Below are 25,097 nucleotides of genomic sequence, written 5' to 3' on the forward strand. Positions count from 1 at the left end.
ACCCTGCAGATAATACTGCTGTTAGGAAGACTATGAAGTCTGAAAGCAGGTGCACATAGGCTTATCCAGAATGCTCAAGCTGAGATCAGTGGTATTGAATACCAAGACAAACTCAGCAGGAGGGCAGAGAATATTCTTTCATTTCCAGAGATGAGATGTAGTCTTTCTCCAATCCAAGCCCCAGGATGGACCAAGAACTACTGTTCAAATTATGTCATTAGTTTGTTGATTAGGATTCTTAGGGGAAGTTAAAATGCTCAGAGTGATGTGATGTCTTCAAACATGCACAAAAAACTTGTTTGGCAGCTATGAATAAGTCTGTTAACAGAAAACCTTGGGAGAAGAGGAATCAGTGCTGGGTTCCAGAAGCACACACCTAAGCTAGAATCTCTGAAGGATGATACTGTCACTCCTATTAAGCTGCACCTCATAGCTCAAGGGATCCCTCCAGAGATGTGGCAAGCTCTGTAATTTGCAAAGTTCCTGCACTGGAAGACCTTCGCTTCTTGGGTTTTGAGTAAAAAACTGTAGAGTCAAATTACCTGGAAAAAAAAGGACTCCACTAAGTGCAAATCAAAGAGGACTTCATAGATGTGAAACACCTGTACACAGAAACGTGTTCAGAGTTCTTCCAGGACAGGTTTTATGCCACCAATATTCATTCACCTTTGGCCTACTCTCATCTCAGACACTTTATGTAACTTCACAGAGACCACGTGGAAGGACCATCCTTGGTGCCAAGGCAAATATCAGAGATGGAATATTTCACTAATTCTCAAGAAGAATTGCTCAGCAGTGGTTTCATAAATCAGACTAGGGTGTTCATACCTCACATACGCCTTCAATTTGTGTTTGCATTTATGTTAGAACTAATAGAGGTGGTATTATCAGAGCTATGTAACAGCATACAATTTTCCTTTGGCCTCAATTTCTATGCTGAGGGAATTTAAGCATTAGATTCAATAGATTTTTGAAGCAGATTATCAAGGTTGTTTCTTTACAAAAGACCTCTGTCTGGAAAAGAGGGGTTCATCCTCTCAGGGAAGTTTGCAGATGAAGAAAGAACAGCTTTCACCAACTCCTCACTTCTCAACTCTAGCTGTTAAAAAAAAAAAATAAAAAGCAGTATGAAGTTGCTCTTCTGTCTTGATCTTGTGATCCACAGAACTAGAATAGTTAGGGAACTTTATGTGGGAAAAAAAAAACTGAAGAACTAGTTACTCAAACTACAAGACTCCTAAGAACTGAACTGCAGCTGACATGACACTGAAATGAAACTACAGCACAGCAACACACTTGCTACACTTCCACAGACAATCCAAAACAAACATTTCTAGCCTGAATTTATACTAGAGAAATCATATGTGACAACAAAGACGTCTAGTTCATGCTACCACTGGATCTCAGTGCTCTCTTTAGAGGTAAAATAAACAGGAAAGATCAATCTGGACACTGGAGACCCAAGATCTTTCATCAGAGCCATGTACAGATGTTATGAGAACTTGCTTGGCGAGGAGAAGAACAGCACAATGCCTCCTAGGAAGTATGTTCACAATCCATCTGTTACCCAAAACAGTAAAGAAACTCAACTCCCAGGTTGGATAGGACAAAGACTGGTTAAAACAGGACCTTGTCTCAAATGTTTGGTTGTTTTTTGTTTTGTTGTTTTTTTTTCCCCATCTCCTCCCTGCATCCCTCATGTCTAGAACACAGAACTTACCTGGCTGCTCCTATAACGCCCTTAAAATTGGCTCTTGTGTACTGAAGTTTTAAATATTGATAATACCTAAAAACCAGTCATTTCTGTTTGCCAAACGTTTTACAGTTCTCAATCAGGGCAACTGGGCAATACAAACTACACTTGATTAAACAAACAGAAGAAAGCATTCTCATTAAGCATCAGCTTAAACTTATGCAGGCACTAGCACATGCCAGACATGTGCTAGAACAGGACAGGACATTTCCAGCTACTGAAAAATTTACCATTAAACTAGCTAACAATAACTTGAACAAGGTCCATAAATAAAAAAGCATGCACATGTATACACAGCTAACAACTAGCATCTTAAAACTTACGTTCATCTCCCAGTTCACTCTTGTATTCTCATTATTATGGTTTGAGTGCAATATTTACTCAAAGAATGTTCTTAACTTTTATTCCATTGAACAGTAAACAATTATTCATTAAGACTGGAACTTTAAACAGTAAATACAAAGGTACCCTTTAAAGCAACAAGGTTTTCATCCTCATGCTTCACTTTAGTAGATGCAAACTATTGCTATAAGCACAAACACAAATTAAACATTCATCTTTAATAACTCACTCATTGGTGTCAAATTAAGTTCCAGATTAATTTTTCCCCCTACAAGTGAGACACTAATAAATTCTCAGTCTATATGCCTAAAGTCAAGGTAATGCAGATGACACTGCAATACAAACTAACGCGATGGCTGAACAGATTGCAGAGATTTTCGGACAGTGCACAGGAACTAAATTACCTTGGAATTTCAACCAGATTTGACAGATGGGTAGAAATCAACCAACAGCACACACACAAGATCATCCATGCCTGCTAAAACCTCAAGAAAATTTAGTGAAGAAAACAGCTGGAGTTAACTTGCTCAGTATGCAGGTCTATTTTTAGACTGAGAACGTTTCTTCCTCAATTAGATTCTCCACTACTACCCAAACTACTCCAATACGTATCCGTATCCAGCATAATTTTTAAACAACCTTCGTACTTAGTCTCACTGATTCAAAACATCCAGCCTTCATTTTGTGAAAGATTCTCTACTTGGGAAAACTAGACATGAAAGAATTAAACAATGTGACGGCACGTCACTGAAGAATAACCAGTGTCCCGGTTCTGCATCAGGGCTGAGTTGATAACATTTTCCAAAGAGACAAGAAAACCAACCTTTTTCAACATCTTGTTCTGTTTGTGGAAGAACTCCACTTTGATATCACCGCATACCGGCAAAGGTTGAGGGAATTCAAAGTACATATACTTGTCTTCACGTCTTGAGGGTCCTGAAGGGGAGGTGAATATCTTTACTTTTAGCTGGTACACCACAAACTGAGGATCTGCATGGCAAAAACAGAGTGTCACTTTGCAAGAAATGCCCTTTAAGTGTCAAAAAATGCAATCAGAATCACAACCATAACCTATAGCATTTTGAAAGTTCAGTATGTATCATGAGTCAAGCACTGCAAAGCAAAGAAAAAAGCTTCACAGGACATCACTTGAAATAACCTCACAGAAAATACAGACAACCTCTGTATTTTGTAGCCATTTGTTCATACAACTAAAGAATCCCTAGAAAGTTGCACGTCCTTTATAGTGGAGTACAAAACAACTATATATAGTAAATTCTTGATTTTTCCTCACACATTTCCTCTCATCTCTGTGTTAGATAGAAATTCTTTTCTGTCTTTTCTCCATGCTGCAGAGCAGGCACTAATGTCAGAACAAACTGATTTCTACTCTTACACAATCAGAGCTGTTAGACAAACAAGAACAAGGATAAAATTTAACAGTAATACATAAATCAATCTGCATTGACAGCACGCTATACAGTCAAAGCCCGTAAGTCTGTCCTGTAAACCACCAGACTGCCAGCCACAGTGTAGTTTTCTAAATTAAAGTAACAGCTGAAGCTGTGAGGGTTTTGCTGCAGCCTGAGCAGATGTAACTTTGAAACTGCCAAGGGAAGCAAGCACGAAAGCCAGAAATATTAAATGAAATTTATTCCAAGAAATCTTCCTGCGTTTACTCTTAGCATTTGCTGCATTTAATTGTTTCTCCTGGTTTCTCTGTTAGTATCAGATGTAGACTGCTCTCTAGACAACACATGGTGAACCGTATCTGCCATGCAGAAACCGCCACTGAGGAGCTGTGGGAATCTCAACTGAGATTACCCACACTATCTTGCTGAGCAGCCTGTCTTTAACATCATACTTAACTCTCTCAAATCATGTGAAATCTGGTATCCTTTCTTTTCTGCCTGACAGACACAACTCTGCTCTGTGACTTTAAAACAGAAGGAAGATGACAAAGATAAAGATCAAGAAATACCATTTGTTGCTAAAATTAATACTAATCAGAGTTACACAGATGAAGAGCAACACATCGCTTTCACTTCTGAAAAAACAGATCAATGAAAAACTGCACAGAAACATAAATGGCAGCGCTACCCAAAGATACCGAAATTGGTAGGTACTCTGCCTTCCCATGTGCTTAGCAATGACTTGTTTATCCCAACAACCTCCTGGAAAAGTAACACACTGGAAGTCTGGTAGGGCAAAACAGTTAATAATGCAATAATCTATACTTCATGTAGCTTGATTTCACAGGTTTATCCACAACACTGCACACAACCTCCACACCTCTAACTCAGAGAAAGGTTTTCTGGCAGAGGCTTCCCTCTTCATCTTCCTCCTGTAAATACAGCTGGCCTGACAAGCTGCTATGTTGTTTCTTTTGTGCATTGTGTTCAGGTACCATCTTACAACACCACCAATACTGCAATTTTAATCAAAACCACAGTAGGCACTGGAATTAATTACACATTGCAGTAATCAGCACAGCAAAACCATTAGAAAAAAAAAAATTTCCACTACAACAAAGAGAAAGAACATGCAAAACCAGGCAGTTCCTGCTCTGTAACAGCCCACAGAAGAGTAGAAGAGAATATGCAGTCACACTAGGAATTTCCAAGGAATCCGCTGTTCCTTATTAACACATTGCACACCAGCAGATCACACTACTTGGTCATTGGGACACATAATACTTTATAAGCCTTTGTCTAAAGAAAAAAATTATTCCATAGATAAAAAAAACTCACTGCGTACATACTTTCTCAAACCATCATGGGAAAAATAACCTTGCCACATTTGAAACCAACGTGCAAACAAACATTATTCAGCAATTCCCATTTCCCAAAAGTTGCTGTATTTTTAAAAACAGCTTTTTAAAAAGGTGAAGAGCAAATACCCAAATATGTTTACATTTAGTACAATCTAAGATTGTAGTAAAACAACAATACAAGTCAGTCACCCAAGAATTCACATAACCAGCTCCAAGCCAGAGCTAATGAAGAACAAGGGAGTGCTGAGTACTTACTGCAAGTTCCGCCACTGAACATGGGAATTGTTTCAAACATCATCTTGTGAAACAGCAGTGCCACTGGTCTGTAATCAAGGTGATTCTTTAACAGGTAGCTATAGTAGTACACGTAGCGTCTCTGACTGGGAATTGTGACTCCCTAAACAAAAGGAAACAAATGTCAAAAGCACCCAGAGCATTTCCCGGCAATCACTGATGGACTCCTGCCCAATATCTGAGAATCTAACTAAAGGTGAATAAATCAAGTACGAAAAGACATCTAAAGTACCCCGGTGCTCTCTGCAGCACCCTTTCACCTGTCCTGCAGTGCTTAAGAAGATGTCACACATGTTAACCGCCGTGCAGGGGGTATGTGGAACCCTGGTTCTCCAGGCACTTCTGTGGGCATTTCTTACATCCAGCTCAAACAGAGAAGCAAAGAACGCAGGCTTCTCTGTATCACAAAGAGAAAGACCTCGGAGACAGACTTTTCCAGCAGCACTTTGAGCAGGAGGCCCCTGTAATTTTTAAGCACTGATACTGGAATTTCTATGGAAATGCAAGTCAAAGGAGTCTACTTTTGTTTGCTAATATCACTGTACTGACACTACCTGCTGTTACAAAACGTGTTTCTGAAATGTCTTCACAAAAACCCAGAGTGGAAAGTTTCATTAATATGAGCTTGATGGCCCAACTGTTGAACGAAGGACTTCAAGTGAATTACAGCTCTGAAAGTAAACGCTTGCTTTGAGAACATATAACCAAAGAACATTTTTATTATCAATTTTGTAATTATTTTAAACTTCGATAATTAGTTTTAGAGCTCTTATAGCTGGTACTTTCAAGAGAAAGTGATAAAAGATAAATGTAATTCCTTACAAAATAGGTTGTATGTTTTATATCAACCCACACAATGTATTTGTGGCAGCATAATTGAGTATACTTTCATACTAAAGCTAAATGTGAAATTGCAATAATCTGAAGATAACAGAAGTTTCTCATACATGAATCTTTTGTCACAAAGCCTAGACACAATATCCTTATGTTACCTCCATAAGCATTTAGTTCTAATATCTGCATTCCCTTGTACCAGACAGAAGTGAAGGATGGCTGGAATACTTAGGCATCTTTCTGCCTTTATTTAGAAAATGTTGAGTAATGTCTCCTTACCACCTCAGCTACTTAAAAATTAGAATTAAGCAAAACACTTCTCCAGGTATCACTTGTACAATGGAATTCTTAAGTAGCCTTATATGTGGACAATATTTGTGGTTCAGATGTCATCTCGGTAGCACATAAGAGATTCATGTCTTAAGGGAGCTTCAAAGTTTTCTTTATTGGAATCTGAGCCTTGTGCCAAAGCAAGAGCACAGGAAAGCAGTTTAAGTACTTTCTCTTGAGAAGCTTATATTTCACATCTACACTCACTGACATTTTCTGAATGGGTATCCAATGAGTTCTTCTAGTCCCTGTGCCAGAGTTTCACAATACGTTGCTGTGTGGACATCACAAAAATTGCCAGCTGCTGCTCCTGGTGCTCCTCTTATTATAGCAAGGGCAGTAGTATGAAGAACAAGCACTTTTGGAAGTAGTTCTCCCTGCTAAATCTGGAGCTTCATACTAAGCAATTGGCACTGGGTTTAGCAGAGGTTGTCACCTGGGTCTGTTGAACAAACAGCCATTGTAACGGATCAGCTCTGACACATCTGACACTGGTTATCTACCCCGCTGAAAGAGTCATTCTGAGACTTCCTTGCAGAAAATAATTGGTTTCTGTTTCCTGTTCAGTTACATGTAACTGCTGCTACAGTCACTACTGGGAGCCATTCCTAAAATGCAACAACGTGGAGGTCAAAGAACACTCTTGAATGAATCATCTCCAGCTTCAGCACTTGAATAAGTTCTTCCTACCTGATAACTACTCATGGAGTAGCCAGTCCTTTCTTCTGGGACTACACTTCACCACAGAGCCCTCCACAGAAGCGGGAAGAAATAAAAACCTCATCCAGCTGCAGGAAGGCAAACTGTCAGCCTTCATCATTACAGCAGGATTTTGGTGTCCATCTTAGGGAATACGCTAACCAGTTCAAAATGCGGATGCAGTAGCAGCTGTTTTAGAAAACTTATTTGGGGGCTTACTTCTTCCCCAGTTCTGAAAACAGGAAGGACAACCACAATTCTTAATCAAGTTTCAGAAAATCATGTCTTCATACCGTTCAAAGGAGAAATGAAAATTAGTGCTATTCTGCTACAGTGGTGGGGACTGATAGATAAAAATCTTTTAGACAATGCTTTTAATCTTTCCCATTCCCTCTGTCTGAAAAAGAAACCCTTCCCTGAGGAGCTGCAGAAGTTGAAAGAGGCAGCTTAGAGGAAAAAAAATCACTTTTTATTTGGAGACAGCTTTTTAGGCTCAGTTCTGCAACATCCACCACCCTCCCCAGGATGAGGCTGCATTAGTAGACTATCTACTATCTAGGAATTGTCCATTTGTTCTGCATGTCCTCCAGATGTCACAAAGGCTTCTGGTGGAGCTCTTTATCCCACCAGACACCAGGGAAAAGCTTGCTACAGAAGTACTCACGGTTGTTCTCTTGATTAATCAGTCATACTTCCTCTTGTAATTAGTAGCCAGCATAGGTTACAAACCCTCTCAAAAATCTATCTGCCATGCACATTAATGGCAACAGTGATTGGAGCTGTGATCTTTTCAGTTGCTATACAAAAGCTTTGTGCTTGCTTTTAAAGAAAGAATATCTAGTACCTGATTAAAGCCAATTTTCTTTCATCATGTTTTGGCCCAGCAAAAATAAGAAAAAATAGTATTTTCTTGCACCTGGGCACAAGCAGCTCTTTTGATGGTCCAACTACTTTGAGTTCAGGAAGTCAGTTTATAGAGGTGTGGCAAAGCATCAAATCAGAGAGCAACACTTTGTATGCAATACCAAAACACAGCCCAAAAGGGAAGAAAAAGCTCTCAGAATCTACATCGGAATACCTGTTTATAAACACAACTTTTACAGTCATGTGAATCACATACTGCCCATTTGCCAAATGAAGTTAACCAAGCTCAAGAGCTGGGGAAAAAAAAAAAAAAGCTCTTCCAGAAGAGACATCAAAACCAAAACAAAGTTGCTTGTTACAGATAATGTTTACAGCAAAGCTAAACAAGGCTCTCATAATTCCTGTTTAATAAATCCTCTGCTACCTCAAACATGCTGGAAGTACCACTGAGGTACTAATGAACAACTGACTCCTTATCCTCAAGACACCAATGCACAGAAATATTACACTCTTTATAGAAAGGTAAACTGAGGTACAGCATGCTTCACCATGTACTTGTTGCATTTTGAGCTGAATGATTTCCACAGCACTTTTATCTTCAGATAACCTTTAAGAGCAGCCTACACTGTTCACTGTCACTCACTCCTATCAAAACCTGCAAGTTTTGATGGGAAATCTTAACACTGTCTCCTTCCAAATATGACACCACAATCATATTCTAAGCTGGAATACCAGCTCCATCTCATAAAAACAGCAAACTAACTATTCACTTGCTCCTTCTAATGAATCAGCATCCAAATCCTGAAATTCCTTATCCAATACTTCCACTCTCAAATGTCTTCAAACACGAAACTCAACTTGTTAAAAGGCCCACACGCTATGAAATGAATACCTAATGCAAACATTGCAGGAACACAGAGAGCTCTGTACTTGAACAGGCTAAAACTGCCTCACAGAGATGATTCCCCAGGGCTCTTACCAACATTTAGAAGGAAACAAGGAAGATGAGCAGAGAGGCTTGCTGAAATTACCCTGCAAGGCACACCTTACTATAGCTGGGGAAGATTTCACAAAAAAAAAAAAAGGTGCAAGTTTCCATTAATGATACATAACCATGCCAAAAAGGTCCAATCTACAGTTACCCCTAAGTCAGCCTGCACAGCACTGACAAGGTCATAAAGCTCTTGCAGCCACAAACATCATTTCTCTTAGATTCTCCCACACCCCACAAACACAAGAAATTAAATATCATGAAGAAGACTGAGGTGGCCAGTGCCTAGCCTCCCTTCTAATAAAAAGGGGTATTCTGCCACAGATATGCTCTTCCAGTAGGGACATTCAGCTGTAAAAAGCACTTTAATGACTATGCATCTCAAAACATCACAGAAGTTGAGAGAACCTGAGGATCTGAATAGCTCATCTATTCAGACAAAACAAGCTAGAATAATCCTCTTATTTGGACTGAAAATGCTGAATGAGAAAGTTCACTCATCAACCACCCATTTGATGCAACACAGAGCAGAATGCTATTTAAAAGGGTATTTAAAATAAACTGTCCAGATCATCTTGAACAGGAGATGGAAAAAACAGACCATTTCAGTGTTGTGAATAATTGCTTTTACTACTTAAGAAAGCTTTTTCATTGAGAAGGACTGCACTGACCCAGTAATATTACAGCTAAACCAAACCAGATATCACAGTTGACAGAGAACATTTCTCAAAGGATTTGACTATTCAGACCGACTAGGAAAAGCTTAAAGATGCATGCAGCAAAAGAGAAGAACAAACTAACTCACCTTCTTGTCTCTGGTCCTTACTTCCCCATAGAAATCTAGGGCTTCTTGAGCCTTTAAAAACTTGCCTCGATGCAACAAATATGCACATATCATTACACCAGTTCGTCCCTTTCCAGCTTTACAGTGGATTGCTGCAACATGATTGTCATCTTCACTTAGCCATTGGTCAAGATCTTCACAAAAAGGTTTGATAAGCTCTAACTGTGGTGGGTTATGGTCTTCAAAAGGGTACTGTGCAACTGCAATGAGAAGGAGTAACTTATCAAAATCTAAAAAGGAAATCACCAAAAGCTCAACTAGACAGGTCAAATTTGTGACAAGCATGAAAAAACTAACATTCTAAATAAAAAACAGTCTTGCATACAGATTTGTATACACACATAGCTTTGATTCTGCTGTTATTCAGCAACATATTGCACAATAAATGCATCACATACATTTCTCTAGTAATATGTAAGCATCTTGAAGCATGAAGAGACTATTCTGTAGTGCTTCTGAGGTTAGTACTACAGACTCTGCACCTCACATCATGATTTTACTGGAATTTGAGAGAGCACCGGCACAAAAAATAACATTGTGAAAACCCATTAGACAACAATTACACTGCCTGCTGAAAGAAAACAAGGCCAGACCTCACTCACTGATCAGGTGAGGAATTCTGCAGCAAAGATTCAGAGCATGGTGTGGTCTACATTGGGAACAAATAGTCAATTTGCTTAAAGGGATTTGGGAAAAAAAAAAAAAAAAAAGGAATGGTTATTTCCATACTAAAAATGGTAATCAAAAAGATATCTCACACAAGGCACCTGCAATGTGTTTTAAGGTCAACCCATCAAATGCAGTTGTCTATTTGTTTTTTTATTTTTTTTAGTTTTTATTTTATATCCAGAGACACTCACACACAGTTTTTCCATCTAGAGATGGAAAGAATTTCAAGAAAGCATTCGGAGGAGAAAAAAAAAATCTCAGAAGAGAACAAAAATAAGCAACTGGGAGAAGGACCCAAAACCAAACCTCTGTATGACCTGCCAAATCAGATGATAGACAGTGCCAGGCTGGCTGGCAGAATTACATGGAATTGTACTACTTTGGCCAGGAGGATTATAGTTCACAAAGCACACTCCAATTCTTAATCAACAGACTTGGGATCTTAAAAATATAAGCCTGGTTCATTTAAAAATTCTCAGCTAGAAACACAATTTTCTTTTCTGGTGTAAAAAAAAAAAAATACATTCCACATTTTGGCATGTGTTTGTAATTGTTTTGTAAAGGCTACTCTTTTGCCACAGACACAAGGCTCCTTTGATGAATCCACAAGGACTTCAAGTGCAGAAGTACAGGATAAAGCTATGGAACTGCTAAATCACCATGGCCTAAGTTTGAAGTCTTTCAGAGGGATCTACAAGAACAGTTTATTCTTTCGCAGTACAGACTGTCCACTTAATCTCTCCTAGGAGAACAGAAGCCTGATAAAGTGAATAATCTGTTAAAAAAGCTTAATGAACATGAACATCTACTAATAAATTCTTGCACACTAAAGATCTAAATACTCTGCAAATGATCACTGCATGCAAAGTTACTTAGATGTTACTTTCTGCTGCAAATATAAGTGAATGATATTAAGAAACCCCTAAAAGAGGAAATCACTCAGGAGATAGAGTCAAAGATCTGCAGTATCTAAACTACATCCAATAATGTTCCTCTGAAGAGGAGAGACAACATAATGCTAAAAGAGCTGCATGAAAAATCAAAAACAGTAACAGCTTGTTGAGAGACCTGAAATAACAGACAAACCTTGCAGGATTTTCTGCAAAGGCTGAATGAAAAAGTGCTGAAATGGGTATATTGAAATGGTTTAAAAAGCAACCTTAGAAAAAATCAAATTGCAGAGCCTTGATCTGTTTTGAGGAGGGTGCAGGTGCTCCATGGATGAAGGCTGCTAGTACTGAAAAGAAGAGAGGGTGGAAAACAGCTAGCTCCTCTCTTCAAGTTCCCAGACATTGCACATAAGGAGGGAAAACCAAACCACAAAACATGGCAAAGCCAAAGGCCACTTCAAGCACTGGGGTACTTCAGAAACTACACAAGCTCTAGACAGAAAGTTAGCGTCCATGGATGAAGTGCTTTCAACATTTGTTTCTACACCTGATGCAAGAACATTCCAGCTGAAAATTACTCTGCTGTTCCACATTCAGTATAGGAATGACAACTTCCTTTTGAAATTACTTCACTCCCAAAGATTTTAAAATACAACCATACTTCTGCTGCTGCTAAAAGTAAGCCCTGAGTCACAAATTTGATCACTTACGTTAAATAATTTGGCAATGAAAGTAATAAAAAATATGAAGCTCTCTAAAACAGTGTTGTCTTATACAGAGAAATGTAAGAAGTGGTCACACAAACATTGCAGGTCACAATTGACTGCAAAGGGATCTAAGCACCTCCACCCTTAGTAGAAAGCATAAGTTAATGCAAGCACATGTACCAGACATGACATTAGAAGCATGTCCTTTCCATTTACATCCTTTCTCGTCTTACCCAAAGAAGTGCTGCTCAAGCAGATATCATAAGATACCCTTTTTTTCTCCCTTTTATTTCCCATTTATTTATGTTTATTTAGCAAGGTTTCAGAACATTGCTATTCAACATAATTAGAGGAAAGCAAGAGTGACGATTACTTCAAAAAGGAAGGTTTCAATCTTTCTGTATATTCAGACATTAAAGCAGCCAACTGGTCATGTATTAAACAACCTGTTCACAACTAGAAGGATGTATAAATTCAATAATAAAGTCAAGCCCTTGCTAAGGACTTAGTATCAGCCAGTTGGAGTAAAACTCATTCATCCCCAGTTTCATATGCACAAATAGCCTTTTCTCTACCCAGCCATTCTGAAGCACAACATGAAGAGGAATTACAAGTCTCATCACAGTGCACAGAGATGTTTCTCCACAGAAGAACAAAGGTAGATCTGTATTTATTTATTACCTGGGGCATTAATAGTGACAAGACAAGAACATCGGTTTCCACTTATTACAAAGGGCCTGATCAAAAGGAGTCTCTGAAAGCTTCCCCACAGGCTCTGCAAAGTGTCCAAGAGCCATCTTATCTCAAACAGGCATCTCATGGAAATTTAATTTTGTTTTTATTAAAGAAACAGAAGGTATGTTTGAGATCTTCAAAAAGCTGTTGCATATGAACACTGACAATAGCTTGGTAGTGTCCTCCATTTTTATTGTACTTGACGCTTCTACATAAAATAATAGATCTCCTTAAGCTTCACAGCTAAATTTTACAGTAAGTTTGCTGACAGAATTGAATAGAAATCTCTATACAACTCATTCTGCAACAGTTTTTCAAACAGTAGATTTCTGATTGCCCCATTAGGTCTTGTTTTAGTTAGGAACGCTGGTTTTTGAAAACATAAGGAATACACCAGGTTTCTCCAACGATTCAAACGCTATTTGACATGATTCTTTGCTACCAAATCTCCTACATTACTATACATTTAGAATAGTACTAAAAATAGTACTAAAGAATAGTAATGTTCTATATTACTATACATTACTATCAGCTCTACTTTACACCATCATCCAGAAAAAGTGAAATATAAAAAGAACATATACTAGAATGTGAATACATACCTCTGCAGTTAAATTTGGCGGTGTCATAATGTCTTTCAGCACATCTAAAAAGAAAAATAAGACATAAGTTCAAGACATTCTCTAAGGTACTCCTAACATCTGCCACACCTCAGAGCATACAGATCAGCATATCTGAAAATCATGTAGACACATAATCATTACAATCTAAAACCATAGCTAGGGACTACATACAAAAAATATATATTTTATTGCAGATATACAAGTTGGCCAATAAAGAATCAGCTATTTTAGTGAAAAGCAATTACTTACCCTAAAGTAACCGGTCCATCAGTGATTTAGTCACTGTGACTCTCAATGGAGACACTCATGCAAGTAATGTAAGATATGCTTATTTTTAACGCAGTAGGTTTAACTATTCCAGCCACTCAACCAGCTTTAAAGCTCCCAAATGAGCAAACAGAGGATGGCTATAACCTTCATCCAATTTTCTCTGAACTCAAAATACACGTCAAGAAACCTTCGCAGCAACAAGCAAGCTAGAGCTTATGGTAGTCACAAGGACATTCAGAAGACACTCAGCTAGAGCAACCTACATAAGGACTCTTCCATCAATTACAGAATCATGATACAACCACCAATAGTATCGGAAGCACCACTGAACGGTAATACACATTAATTATACTAAATAGATTGCAATACAGCTCTCCAACGTGTTATTTTTTCTTGGATTTGCACTAACATCTGCTTTACTATGCCATATGAGATCCAGGCTAGCTAGCTACCAGCAAAGCAAACCACATAATCTCAGTTGTGCATGATGACACATCTGGGGATGAGCATCACCAATTGGATATAAAGGAACTAGCCAAAATGGAAATGAGCTAGAGCTGATGTTGGGGGTAAGGGGAAAGAAAGTAAGAACAGCATGCCCTCCGCAATCTTCCTTAGAGATAGCTTTCTGCAGGAAAAGTGTTGTGTCCCTACACAATGCAAGTGAAAATGAACTTCAGGAGGAAAGGCAAGAACAACTCTTTCACAAAACAACAGGACTCTAGCTTGAAACAATGACTGGAAGTCATTTCAGTAGAGAAAACACATCTAGGTCTTCCATTCTGATTATAACCTGTATTTTTCATAGGGTTCAAACATCCCCCGCAGCTTCAGGACTAGTATGACCTTATCTTTCCTTTGGTAACTACATTATGAGTGCAGCCTTTGAAGCTGTATAGAGCTTGACACTTTCAGACATGAAAATGCAGACTTTTAGGCTCTTGCTGTAGGACTATTTCACTTAGCCTGAGTCTTACAGGCACTGAAATGAGCTTGGTCCACAAAACTCAGACAACCAGGCATAGAGACACATCTGCTGGGATTGCACTCAGCGAATTGCAGCATCACCCTCAGTGGAAGGGACCCACAAGGATCATTGAGACTAACTCCCAGCTCTACCACAGCATCACCCAAATCCAAACCCTGCCTCTGAGAGCAGTGCTCAAACACTCCCTGAGCTCCAGCACTCAGGCTGTGCCCACTGCCCTGCACAGCCCATTCCATGCCCACCGCCCTCTGGGGCAGAGCCTTTCCCTCACCCCCAGCTGCCCTCCCCTGACACAGCTCCATGCCGTTCCTTCGGCCATCGCTGTCACACAGAGCAGAGCTCAGCGCTGCCCCTGCGCTCCCTGTGAGGAGCTGCAGCTGCCACAAGGCCTCCCTTCAGCTCCTCTGCTCTGGGCCAGACAGACCTCAGCTGCCTCTCACACCTCCAGATCCTTCCCCATCTCTGTAGCTCTCCTCTCGATGCTTTCCAATAGCCTTACGTCCATCTGATATTGTGAAGCCCAAACCCGCGCCCAGTGCTCAAGGTGCAGCTGCACCAGCACAAGGCAGAGCAGGACAAGCCCTCCCCTCACCCGCTGGCAGTGCTGGGCCCGATGCACCCCAGGTATGGCCGCCAGGGCACACTGCTGGCTCAGATCCAACTTGCCTCAGCCACAACCCCCAGATTCCTTTCCACGAGACTGCTCTTCAGCCTCTCATCCCCCAGTCCATACATACAGCCAGGGTCATCGTGCCCCAGGGACAGTGATTTCCTTTTTCTGCACTGCTGAGCCTTCCTGGGTCCAGCCTTTGCTAGGCAAAAAGCCAGGTGGTTTCTACAGTTCTGATCATATTGCTGACACTTTCCCTGGGTCAGAAGTGACATGAAGCAGACTGAGTGGCAGGTGTGTCTCAAAGAACTATTATCTGCAGTCGAGCCTTCAAGAAAGGTCAGACCCTGGATGTATGCCCAAGATGTAGTCAGCATGCCTGGAGCAGCCATCAGCCACGCTGGGCAAAGGACTGGTACAAGTTAGTCAGTATTTGAACTTTGGAAGCAGAGCCCGCTAGGAAGCAAAGCAGTTAACACAAAGCATCTCATCCAACTGTGCTCTTCATTAATCTTCCTTTTAAAGAAGCACCCAGTTCAAAGGAATAGTATGAGAGGAAAGTTCAAAACATAAAAAGAATCCACATATGGGCAAAAAAGCCTTCAAACTGCAAAGTTTGAAAGACTAGCAAGTAGAATACCATAAGGGATAAAAAAGTTTTGTTGATACCAAGGATAGAAACTGAGCACAGAACATAGCCATGTTACTCTCTATGCCCTCATATGGGAGCTGTACACAACACAGGAGAAATGCAGAGCTCCAGGCACAGCCCTATAAAACATACTCCCCTTTCCTCACACGAAACACATGCTATCCATGTTTGAGATCCCACTGGCACGTGTTTTTGAGATGTTTCCATTACTTAGCACTTTAAAAGCATCCATCTTCTAAATATGATGAGACCTGTGATACAGTCAGATCTCCATCTGAAACCTGCTGAGAGGGCTACAGACTACAGAAAAGACAGCAGCCTATGCCAGCGTCTAACTCTCTGTACATGGAGACACAGAAATAAGCACAAAAATGTACCCTGTTCCTTCAAGTATCTGCGTCTATTAAAGAAATACAATGGAGAAGGTGAAGAAGCATAGAACAATTTGGCGAGATGCAAAGCATGAAAGCAAAAGTAAATGAACATGTTAAGGTAAAGAAAAATAAAGGAAAAAATAGCAGAACGTTAAAAGCTTACATGAGAAAACACAAGGAACAAAATGAAACAAACTGCTCAAATATTCACTAGAAGTCAAAAGGTAGAATGTGAGCATAAGGAATAAATTACGTCAGTTAAGCATCCATTCAGAAAAGTTTTAAATAAAACTGCTCAATATACGCAGCATTTTCAACTCCATGAAACAGCTACCATAAGAGATCTCAAATGTCATGAAGTCACTCTGAATAACTTCCACGTAACTTCTTAAAATCCTACTTCCTTATTGAAAAAAAAAAGTCTATTATTTACAAAAGATAGGACAAATCTACAGAGATGCTTTCCGAAATACCTGAAGGCTGTAATTTCTTCTCATTTCATGACCAAACATTCCAACACCTGATAGCATTTATTTACTTGATGTGCACAGATTTTGTGTGCACACAGATAACCTGTCTCTGTAGCCACAGAAATTTTAAAAGTTGAGTTTTCCAAACAGCATTAAAAACTTTGATCTTGCAAGAAATTGGTGTTTCCAGGACAAAGAGAATCCATACATTTTAAAAAGATTTTTTCCTCTGTGAAAATTTTGATCTCATGGGAAATATTTCTATTTTTGGAAGGTTCATTAGAGATTATTTTGAATTTAGCAGCAAGGGAAATTGATCACAGCTTGGAGGATTCTTGCAATTGAAAAGAATAAGAAGTTTTTATACAAAAAATTTGAAGACAAAACCTTCTGACACACCTGGACAAGCTCTCTGTACAGCTGAAAATATCAGCAATGTAAATATCAGAAGTATCTGTCTCATCAGTTAACTCCAAAGCATGCAAAAGATGGAATTTTTTGTCCCCTTTTCCCCTTTTAAAGTAAAATGAGGTTGCTAGCACACAGTTAAATGGAAACACCTCAAGCACTATCCTTGCCCAGAATTTTTTAATGAACTCCTAGCCTAGAAGCCAACACACAACCTACTGTTTTAACCTGTCCCCTCTTGAGCCAGTCTGAAGCAACAAGTTCAGCACTATGTGGTTCAGCAAACCCTGGTCCTCTAGGAGACCCCAGAAACTTACCTACAGAACTCCAGCCCTTGGAAGCTGGAGGGAGTTAAGTCACACCCAGGGTAGGGTGCTGTAGCAAAACCACTGCAGGTACATTTTACACATAGATATTCAACACAGATCAGCAAAGAAAGATACTCAGAAAGTCATCTCCCGAAACAGCTGCACCAACTCACAGCAGAAGCTGTCAACTATCCTGGAAGCAGGGTCCTTTCTATCCATGAATGTCACTAAGACATTTATTAAAAGATTAACAAAAACTTTCTGGATAGCTATGATGGAGAAAATAATTTTGTCACCGAATTGCATGAATGGTGTCCAATTAATTTATTTGAATGCATATTCTAGTTAAAAATCTGTCCCATTCTACCCTGGGCTTCACAGAGAACTTCAAACATCATTATTCCACATCTCAGGTTCCAGTATTGCTTCATTCCAACATCAGAAGTCAGAAATCATGCTTGATGCATGAATGATCCTTCAACTAATACACAGACATATTTAAATACTTATTTTAATGATTTTCAGATTGCAGTGGAATGTATTGCCTGTGTTTACATACAACTACCCTGAGCTGTTAGGAATTGTTTTTTTTTCTTTTTAAATAAATATTTCTAAATAACTGTGATTAGTGGAAAAATTACAGACATTTAGAAAGATTTATTTAGAAAAAAGAAGCAGCAGCAGCTCTAGAAGTTCAGAGAATCAATAAATCTAAACTCAGATTTTTGGGAAAAAAATACAGGGTAAGAAAACCACGACCTGTTCTTCAACATCCGCTGACATTACAAAATCACTTATACAAACAAAATTAGGCTAAATTAGCATATAAAATGATCAGGGAACAACAACAGCAGCAGCATTTGTTATGTAACAAGAACAGCTTTCAGAATAACTGACTTTCCTGAGGAAAATATTCTTCCCTCTAAAGCAATCATCGCGCCCTGATTGTGAAATAGTTGAATCAAAACAATGAGCAGGAACTGCGAGGAATACATGCAGAACCTGGGTACCAATACAGCTCAGTACCCCTCAGAAACACAAAACAAAAAAGACAGTATTCATCTGGCAACTCCTTCACTCAGACATACGTACGTACACAAACGGAAAGCCTGCAGTGAATTACTTTTCACTTTTTAATCATGCAGTACAAGCTCTAGATGGGCTGGGTGCCAAGTCATTTAAAAGTGTTCAAGTAATATGAATACACACCAGCATTTCATTTAACCTCACTCAGCTTCACTAAATGAAGTAACAGTGCTCTCAATCAGGCTTAATTGTTTTAAGAAATGTGCAAAACATCTCTAGCTCTGCTTCAGTACAGCAGCAAGACACTCTCACTTTCAAGCTATTTTTAGAATTCATCGTTTCGGAAAACAAATCTTTATGAACATACTTACAGATTGTATATCTTGTAATGGTTTTTATGCTTTGAATCCAAAAACCTTGAACAGGGAAAAAGAAAAAGGCATGCATTAATACACAGCGCAGTCATGGTGATCTCAGCTTACAGTATCATCAGGATACCAGCAGCACGCGCAGTGCTGTGCTCCCAATCCAGCTGGCCTTGCACCATCCCAAGGCAGGCAGGCAGCATGCTGCAGACCTCTCCCCTCCAAATAATCCATCAGCCTGAGTAAGGCTACTCATGCAACCAATGGGCCTAGATCTGACCTGCAGCCCAACGATTACTGTACACACCCATCCATGGTGATTTCCACCTACACATCAACAGATTATGTGGGTGAAGGGCTGATTCTTATTAAAGCAGAAAGTATACTGCCCAGTAACATTACGGGTACAGAAAGCAGAAAGACCACCCTACTTCTTTGTTTTGCATTCATTTCATTTTCGTGCTAATTTTGTATTGAAAACTTCCCCTTCAAGACTCAGAGAGTCAAACTGCAAACATGATTCATCAAAATTGCCATGATTATATATGATGTGTCACCCAGTAATGTTCAAGAAGAAATAACATACAAATGTTTACACTTAACATCGTCAACAGTGTGTATCTGCACATCAGCCAGAAGGAATTTAATTAGCCATGACAGAACATGCTGTTCAAATTGAAAGAAACACTAACTGCTAAAATCCTGGAAAGCTCAAGCAAAAATGAGCTCTGGTTATCACTTGTAATATTCCAGAAGAGCCTAGAACTCTGTGGTTAAACTGATGCGTTTAAGTAAGAACAGATGTGAGAGTGCTCCTTGGGCAGCACTGAATATGGGACTTTAACTTCACTGGCAGAAATCCTTCACAGTGCCCATGCTGGCAGACTTTGGGAGATTAAGGACACAGCAATTTATTCCAGGAGATGTTCCCGCAGGTCTGAAACAGCTGGAGGGAGAAGAGAGCTGGCTCCACTTCTGCCAGTAACATCTGCAGGACTAAGGGTAAATGTCCACACAAGTGTTTTTCTAAGGACAAAATTCCATCCAACGTGGAAGCCTCAGAAGACAGCCAGCAGCCCAGTCATGCTCCTCATACAGTATCACTGTTAAATTGGTCAGGATACCAGCCATACAGAAAAAGTCCACTGGCATATCCCCTCGTGGCTCAAAGCCCATTTCCATGGAGCTCAAGCAGTGAATTTTGACATACAAAGCTCTTGAAAAAAAATATTCCAAGTATAATGCTACTTCAGCATCCAGTTCCCTACAGACATTTCATTTGCATCTCTCCATATCTTAATTTGGCTCATCACACTTGGAGGTCATCATTAGTCCTTTTGAACAGTGTTTATATGGACAACTTAGATGTCAGTAAATCCCTTATTTGTTCTGTGATCAGCATTAATAGAATCCTTCCTATTAAGAAATGTTGACTTCACGCATCTCAACAAATTGAGCAGAGACATGGGATTTAAAGGAAATAAGTTACAGTGATGCTCCCAAATTGCTAAGAAGATCTCTTACAGTTGTATCCAGCAGCTGAGAACGTATAAATTTCATGTTAAAAACAAAACTTTCACAAAACATACTATCAGTGTGACCAGGAGTAATGAATTTTGCCTGTTTTTTCTTCTTCAGAAGTTAAAACACAGCCATTACCTAGAGCCATTTGTTACTTACTGCTATCAATCAGAATTCACTTATCAAGCACTTCATTTATCAAGTAGAGAAAGGCTACATGCAAACACTCTGAAATGCCATCAGCTATCTGAGGAAATTCTCAATACCACATGGATGCACATCTTTCTAAAAGCAAAGAATCTCATTTTACTGCAACACAATTTGCCAAGTTCATTTTTTCACATGAAAAGCAAATCTGGGCTCAGCACAAAACAGCAGCCTGGAGAACACTGTTCTCAGTGTTTCCAACATTTGCTCAGAAATACTAATAAAAGCAACTGCCATTTTTACAAGTCAGGTCATACATCCTTTCCTAAGCAGAACATAAGTGCCCTTTTCTGCACCCATTTAAGACGAGAATAACTTAAAGAAGAAAAACAAAGCCTTACCTTACTACATCATCAATATTGTTCCGGTATACTCCTTCAAGCCTCTCCGCAGGAAACCCCATAGCAATTATGTTTGGATAAATATCTGAATATCTGAGTTACGGAAACACTTGTAAAATATGTAAAACATGTATAACAATATTAAATGGACATTGTGAAATATTTCTTTGCTCCTGTAGCAGCTGGAGAAACAGTCCAGAGCAACTTCCATATTCAAAGAATTCAACATTGTATATACAGTAATAGGGGGTTCCTTCCAGAAAAAAAAAAAAAGGAAGATCAGGGGAAGAAGAATCAGTACAGAATTTTTTCCATAAACAGTATTGTGCCACATCCAATATAACAGAAGTCTGCTTAAAGTTCACAGATAACTTGACAGAAATTTGTACTACTGAATAGCTGATGTTAACATCAAGTAGAAAAGCCGAACCGTGTTACCTGCACCCACCATGCCTCACCTCACTAAATCTGCATGTACACTACACAGTGGTCTCCCTCCACAGTTTGAGTGGTGTATTAAATCCAGCAGGAAATTATTTTACAGTCTTGGATGACTAAATTGCAAGATGCTCCAAGTCAGTGCCATGGTAAAGTCCCCAGTGATCCCCAAATCCTTCCATCATGCAACACAAACACCAAAAAGCAGTCATGCAAACCTTGCCATGGAACATTTTATTGCTTTCCATGATTTCCATAGAACGGACCAACAGAATAGCTACTAAAGGTGAGATACTGCAAAAGACTGGAATACAGAATCAAAGAGAAGTTATAGAACTTGTTTAATTAAAAAACCCACTAATAACAACAATCCTCACTTCTGGTAAAAAAATATCTGATTTCGTATACTGTACTACCTACAATTCACTTATCAAAAATCAATACAATCCCAGATAAAGATCTCCAGAAAAGAAGAAAACCAAACTGCTAAGAAAAAAAAGTAAAAAAAAAAAAGTAAACTTACATCCAGAGCAGATGTGTAAAGAATTCACAATAGTTTGCCAGAAAATGACCAGCACTTAGTATCCTGGTGGTGCAGTGACATATGTTGTCATTGTTTTTTTAAATGCAACACAAGAAAACACTCCTTAGTTCTAAACATCAGAAAAGTTAAGGCAGTGAAGAAGTTTCACTGAAAAGCAAAACAGAAATGAAACCAGCAGCTCAAAAGCAGCCCGTACCTTGCCACATTAACATACTCCTCCTCAGACTAATTTTAGAAGGAATAAGAACAATATGTTTGCAGTTGGCCCCACTTTAAACAAGGGAGCTGGAGCAGGTGATTTCCAGAGGTGCCCTTCAACTTATATTATTCTAAAACTACAAGAATGATTGTCCTTGTTAAAACACCAACAATACAACAAAACTGCCAAGAGCAGGCAGCAGGATGAAGGCACTGCAGCCCCTTCCAAGGTATTCATGTTCCAGTTACCTGCACACAACAAAAAGCCTGAAATATGCTGCAAGCCATCTCACCCTGCCCTAATGGAGATCCCACCAGTACTTGCAGTAAAGCAGCAAGGACTGAGTTCTGCAGTTTGCTAAACAGTTGGCCAGCTGGAGAGCAAATTTTTATAACAGTACACAGAAGTTATGTATTCTCCGAAAAAGAAAAAAAAAGAATTTAGCATTTACTGTGTGGTATCCAAATATAAATAAGCATCAGTCTGCCTAGACTGTTCTAAATGAGTTATGCAGACAACAATCAAAAAAAAAAAAAAAAGAAAGCTTCTGAGGGATCCAAACAAGTATCTGTAGCCACCTCCTCAAACACTGACACACAAAAGAGATTTATGCCTGGTTTCCAATTCACTCTGCACTTCCCCAAACCTCAAAAAAAGCTTATCTTGGAGAAATTAAATTGCTCAGCATTCAGATCCCATGATAATTTCTGATACTATCATATCACATCAATCTTCAACTTTGAACTTTGCTCTGAATGGATTTTACTCTGCAAGCAGACCACACCTCTTAGCTCAAGTAGCAAAAGTGCAATAAATTCGCGATGCATTTACTATTTTATCAGTTGTTACTTGCTGTAAGATTAAGAAAGCAGCTGTAAGCCATGTGCACCTGCTCCATGCCTATCACACCCTAGTGCATTACCTGACATCCAGCTATCACATTCCATTGCTTCCTCCTTGCTACTGATTTGCAGAACAGAGCACACATCTATTTGCTGCAGCTCTACCATTTTTGCTCAAAGCACCTCCACCTATACACTGCTCTGAGCAGGAGGGCCCTATAAATTACTGTAACAAAATAATCCAGTGTATTAGTCTGGTTTTCACAGCACTTCTGCATGGAAGACAAGACTTACGCTTGCAGTGGGGTTAAAATCAATTCATTTTGACACACCACGTGAAAACCATTTGAAGTTCTGCATAAAAAACAACCTGTTTCAACTACAATATCACCCAGGACACAGACGTTAGGGCTTGCCAGAATTACTGTACAACTTACTCAAATGTCTATTTACAACCACAAGACTTACTACGCAGCTTTGTCACATATTCAGTTCAGTAGCTTTTCTTCTTGCTGTCTCTGGGACGCTAAAGGAGGAGATACGTTCCAGTATTCCCAGATGGTAGAAGATGGAAAGGAGGCAGAGAGCAGAACATCTTAGCAGTGTTTCCACTTCACAGGCTCACAGGTATCCAGGCAGATGGAAATAAAAGGTTCTAAATTAACCAGGCAGTCTCACACTCTGGATATTACAATCCCTCTTGGCCCTGGACTCTCAGGTGGCTCCTCAAGGGTGCTACACATGCAGCATGTGCACAGATCATTTGCACTTCCTCTTTCTAAATCACAGCAAACCAGCAAGAATTGAGGATACTCAAGCTTAATCACGTATCAGAACTACAGGTGAAAATTTAGCAATACTAGCTCTGGGATTAAAGATGTTCCAGAAAATGCCAGCTAATGGAAAAAGGGGAGGAAGGGGGAAAAAAGTGCCAATCAGGTTACTGATGCCAATTCAATAAAAGTGTTGCGTGCTGTAAGGTTTTGGAACAGGACAAGACAAACACTGAAGCACTAGTGAAAAACAAATATCCAACAGTGAGCTCAGCAGGTGTTCTGATTTTAGGCAAGCATGACTGTCATTAAACAGGCACGCAAGCCTCTCCTTCCTAAATATAAGTGTCCTGAACTACCTTCCATATTATCTCCACACATCAGGCTGGAATGCAATTCCCACACCACTGCTGACTCACTGCTGTCTGTGAGGGATCAGGCGGCGCAGAACAGCGGGTGCAGCAAGCCAGCATCGCGATTCCATGGCATTCATTGAGCCACAGGATTCCTCTGCACCGAACAAAAGGAAGCGACAACTCTAGCAAGTGTATTCATATTGCTGGGGAAGAACATTTGGTGGGGTCTACACAGGCTTCTGACAAGCACGCTGAAGAAGAGCACTGCTCTAAAAACCTCCTGTTGGTTCCAATGGCCAAAAAACATCCTTTGTCTTGCAAAAAGAAAGAGTGAAGAAGGAACACTACTGCTTTTACTGCCTGCACTGATGTCCTAAAAAACTGCTATGTTAACTGAGTTGTTCTACCCTTTCCTGATAAATCTGCACTGAGAGGGCGATTATCCCTACTGCACCAGTACCAGCATGCTGTTTTCCTGATGCTGGGCTCCTCCCCAGACACAGCTATGGATTTACCATCCCAAAGCGTGCAGAGCTGAAATCATTAAGATACCACACAGAGCATCATCTTCAAGGAATCGCTTTCACCATCACCATGCTGCAAAGCACAGGGACACTGCTTTCCATACGTGAGTAAATTAACAGAGATTTCTGAAGACCAAATTATAAGAGTCACTAGCAAGATGACGTTTCTCATGGGAGCTTGGAAGCCGGGCTTCCATTCAAAGCAAGAATTCCAAGCCATAGTGAAATTAATAACGATACCAATCATTTTAGAAAGCTGGATGATCTAGCACATACAAGAAGTTCGTCATCAATTCCAGCCTCACTTTAAAGAGACAAATGGAAACGGTTAAAACCTCAGCCAGTTACTGAGGCAGTTCTACAACGCTTCCAGTTTGCATGCAGAAGCAAAGTTAACCTAAACAACATAAACTACCACAAAACTGAAGCAGGCTTACTGAAAAGAAAAAAAATCTGCTGCCTTTTGCCACAGCAACTCATTCCTAAGGAACTCATTTCTGAAAATGGTTTCAATACCTTTTAAAGAACTTCTT

General features: G+C 39.6%; 1 protein-coding gene across 1 annotated transcript in view; it reads right to left on the reverse strand.

Annotated features, from left to right (window-relative positions):
* PTEN (phosphatase and tensin homolog) overlaps positions 1–25,097 on the reverse strand; it is a 45,817-nt gene that overhangs the window by 10,917 nt on the left and 9,803 nt on the right. Inside the window, exons 2-7 of the mRNA XM_031602541.2 lie at positions 20,889–20,973; positions 18,826–18,870; positions 13,328–13,371; positions 9,686–9,924; positions 5,124–5,265; positions 2,919–3,085 (exon numbers count right to left, since the gene is read on the reverse strand). Of these exons, the coding sequence (XP_031458401.1) occupies positions 2,919–3,085; positions 5,124–5,265; positions 9,686–9,924; positions 13,328–13,371; positions 18,826–18,870; positions 20,889–20,973 (722 nt within the window). The remainder of the gene's footprint in view (positions 1–2,918; positions 3,086–5,123; positions 5,266–9,685; positions 9,925–13,327; positions 13,372–18,825; positions 18,871–20,888; positions 20,974–25,097) is intronic.

Source organism: Phasianus colchicus, chromosome 8 (genome assembly GCF_987193195.1).
Source record: "Phasianus colchicus chromosome 8, bPhaCol1.hap1.1, whole genome shotgun sequence".
Taxonomy (NCBI): domain Eukaryota; kingdom Metazoa; phylum Chordata; class Aves; order Galliformes; family Phasianidae; genus Phasianus; species Phasianus colchicus.